Source organism: Bidens hawaiensis, unplaced genomic scaffold, assembly GCF_021521415.1.
Source record: "Bidens hawaiensis isolate Kalapana, Puna unplaced genomic scaffold, B.hawaiensis_p1.1 tig00003237_1, whole genome shotgun sequence".
Lineage (NCBI taxonomy): Eukaryota > Viridiplantae > Streptophyta > Magnoliopsida > Asterales > Asteraceae > Bidens > Bidens hawaiensis.
Window position 1 is genome coordinate 787,237 of NW_027491176.1, and position 2,531 is coordinate 789,767.

General features: G+C 39.5%; 1 protein-coding gene across 1 annotated transcript; it reads right to left on the minus strand.

The window, feature by feature from the left end:
* Positions 1 to 926: 926 nt before the first annotated feature.
* LOC143622586 (rust resistance kinase Lr10-like) lies at positions 927 to 1,957 on the minus strand. The gene has a single exon (XM_077093689.1). The coding sequence runs from the start codon at positions 1,937 to 1,939 to the stop codon at positions 929 to 931; it is 1,011 nt and encodes a 336-aa protein (XP_076949804.1). The 5' UTR covers positions 1,940 to 1,957; the 3' UTR covers positions 927 to 928.
* Between the last annotated feature and the right edge of the window lie 574 nt (positions 1,958 to 2,531).

Sequence of the window (2,531 nt, forward strand, 5' to 3'; positions counted from 1 at the left end):
TGAAAACCAACTGGTGTCAGGAATTTTACTTGTCAGTCGGTGGGAAAATCGGGCAGCCAACAGGAACATTCTTGGCATGTTATATACACATGACGTTCGGGTGGGCAAAAGTGAAATTGCGTTGTCCTGTTTTATACCTTATGATCAACAGGAACATTCTTAGCCCTGCTTGCGGTGCGCACATATGATGTATATATGTGTGAACCCTCGGGTGGGCAAAAGTGAAATTGCACTAATTTTGACGTTATTTTACTAATCTCGTGAAAATAACGTTAAAAGTGACGGACGGTTAATTAGGCATCATGTAGTGGCGTTGATAGCTGAAAGATAAGGGTACATGCACCGATCAGCCGGTGTCCCGATGATTGAGTGCTATGTGCCTTACGTCCAAGGCTTGATGCAAAACTATTATCGAGCCGGGGGTCTCACCGGAAGCAGCCTCTCTATCCCTATGGGGTAGAGGTAAGGCTGCCTACATCTTACCCTCCTCAGACCCTACCATAGCTTTGCTATTGGTGGGATATACTGAGTACGATGATGATGATGATGATGATGATGATGATGTTCGGTTATTGGTAATAAATTGGTGGACAGGGATGTTTTGGGTTGGACATGATGGAGTCGATTTGTTGTATTTTAATGGACATTTCTAGAATTGAGTTGGTTAAAGTGGACATTTTGGTCATTTACCCTTAGATTTAATAAAAAAAATCCAACTCATTAAGTGGGCCAGTGGTTTCGTATGTGTTGATCATAAGGTATAAAACAGGACAATGCAATTGTTGTTCATAGGATACAAAACATGACAATCTAGTTAGTTATAAACAATAACTCAAGAAAGGAACATGTATGAACATGACACTGATATTTAATATTTATGAAATGGCCTAAAACCTAGTACAGTGGATTGGTTTTGGTTATTAACTAGCTAGCTAGCTAATTCTATCTCTGATCTTGCATTCGATTTCTCTTGGCTTTCAACTGATAATTCCACGTAATCAAATGGATTCGAAGGTGGAATGATATCCTTTTCTCCCTCTAACATCTTTACCACATTGCTCATAGTTGGTCGCTTGTTTGGATCATGGTGAATGCACAAGAAAACCACCATTAACATTCTTTCAGCTTCTTGTATGTTTTCCTCCTCAATACCACATTCTGAAAAGAATTTTAAAAGTTTATCTTTTTTGTATAATTTCCATGCCCAATACACAAGATATTCTTTTTCATCATTGCTCGCATTCCCTTTCAAGTTTTTCCTTCTCCCAATAATCTCAAGTAACAACACCCCAAAGCTATAAACATCACACTTGTTGGTCACACGTATTAACTTTTTATGAAATTCGGGTGCAACGTATCCTTCTGTCCCACCATGTGCGTCGTTACTACTTTCCCCATTGCTTTCTTTGTTACAAAACCTAGCTAGTCCGAAATCAGCAATTTTCGGTTCTAGCTTAGAATCTAGCAATACATTCCCTGGCTTTATATCATAGTGAATTATTTTTTGTTGGCAGTCCTCATGTAGGTACGCCAGCCCTTTCGCTATCCCAATTGCAATTTGGGACAACTTCTGCCACAAAACTGTCTTGTTCTTATCAAACAATAGTTTATCAAGGGATCCATTCTCCATGTACTCATAAACAAGTGCTCTCATTGTGGGATCGAAACAAAAGCCATATAATCTTACTAGATTTGCGTGATGTGTTCTTCCCAATGTTCCAACCTCAGCCATAAACTGTTGTTGGATTTTCTTGTCAGAGTGTTTATCTTTAAGCACTTTGACTGCTATTGTAACTCCATTCGGAAACGTGCCTTTGTAGACATCCCCATAACCACCCGCACCCAAGAAAGATGATAGATTGTTGGTGAGTTCATGGATATCTTGACGCGAGAACCTTATCGGCCTTTCTCTTGCTATGTCCTCGAGAAATCTCTCCATCGTCTCCCCTAGGATTTGTGAGAACGAAACAACTGGTCGAACTTGTGGCATGGACACAACAACATGTTGATCTGAAATAGGTGAAACTGTGTTCGAGTTGGCGGTGAGTAGAGACGGATAAGCTGTAATAATTGTCTGTTCTTTCTTCATTAACCACTTTAGTACAATCACTGTGATGGTTATTGAACAAGCGATGATTGTCATTGAAGCTGAAAATAGATACCAATAATCAATATGTATTTTGTAAGAGCTATGCTACATCTAGGGAACACCAATAAACGTTGATAAGATTTTTTCTTTTAACTTTGGATAGTTTAGCTATAAATAGGGATTTTATTGTCATATGTATGTGTGTGTTTTTCATGGTGTAATCAACCATCCAAGGGAAGCTCACCTAGGGTGGGATCGGTTCATTTACTATATGTCATGTTTTAAACCGATTACGGAGTCGTCCAGTGTGACACCCGGTAATTTCCCAATCCTATAAACTAAGTAATCAACCTAATAATTAGGTGATTGTGAATTTTAAGCGCGCCATGATAGTCAGCGCGGGCATGTTATGTGCGCCCTGCGCGAGCGCGCTATGTTAGAA

What these genes read in the sequence shown, in the direction of transcription:
- LOC143622586 (XM_077093689.1), bottom strand. Translation starts at nt 1,939, where the DNA reads ATGGAGAGATTTCTCGAGGACATAGCAAGAGAAAGGCCGATAAGGTTC.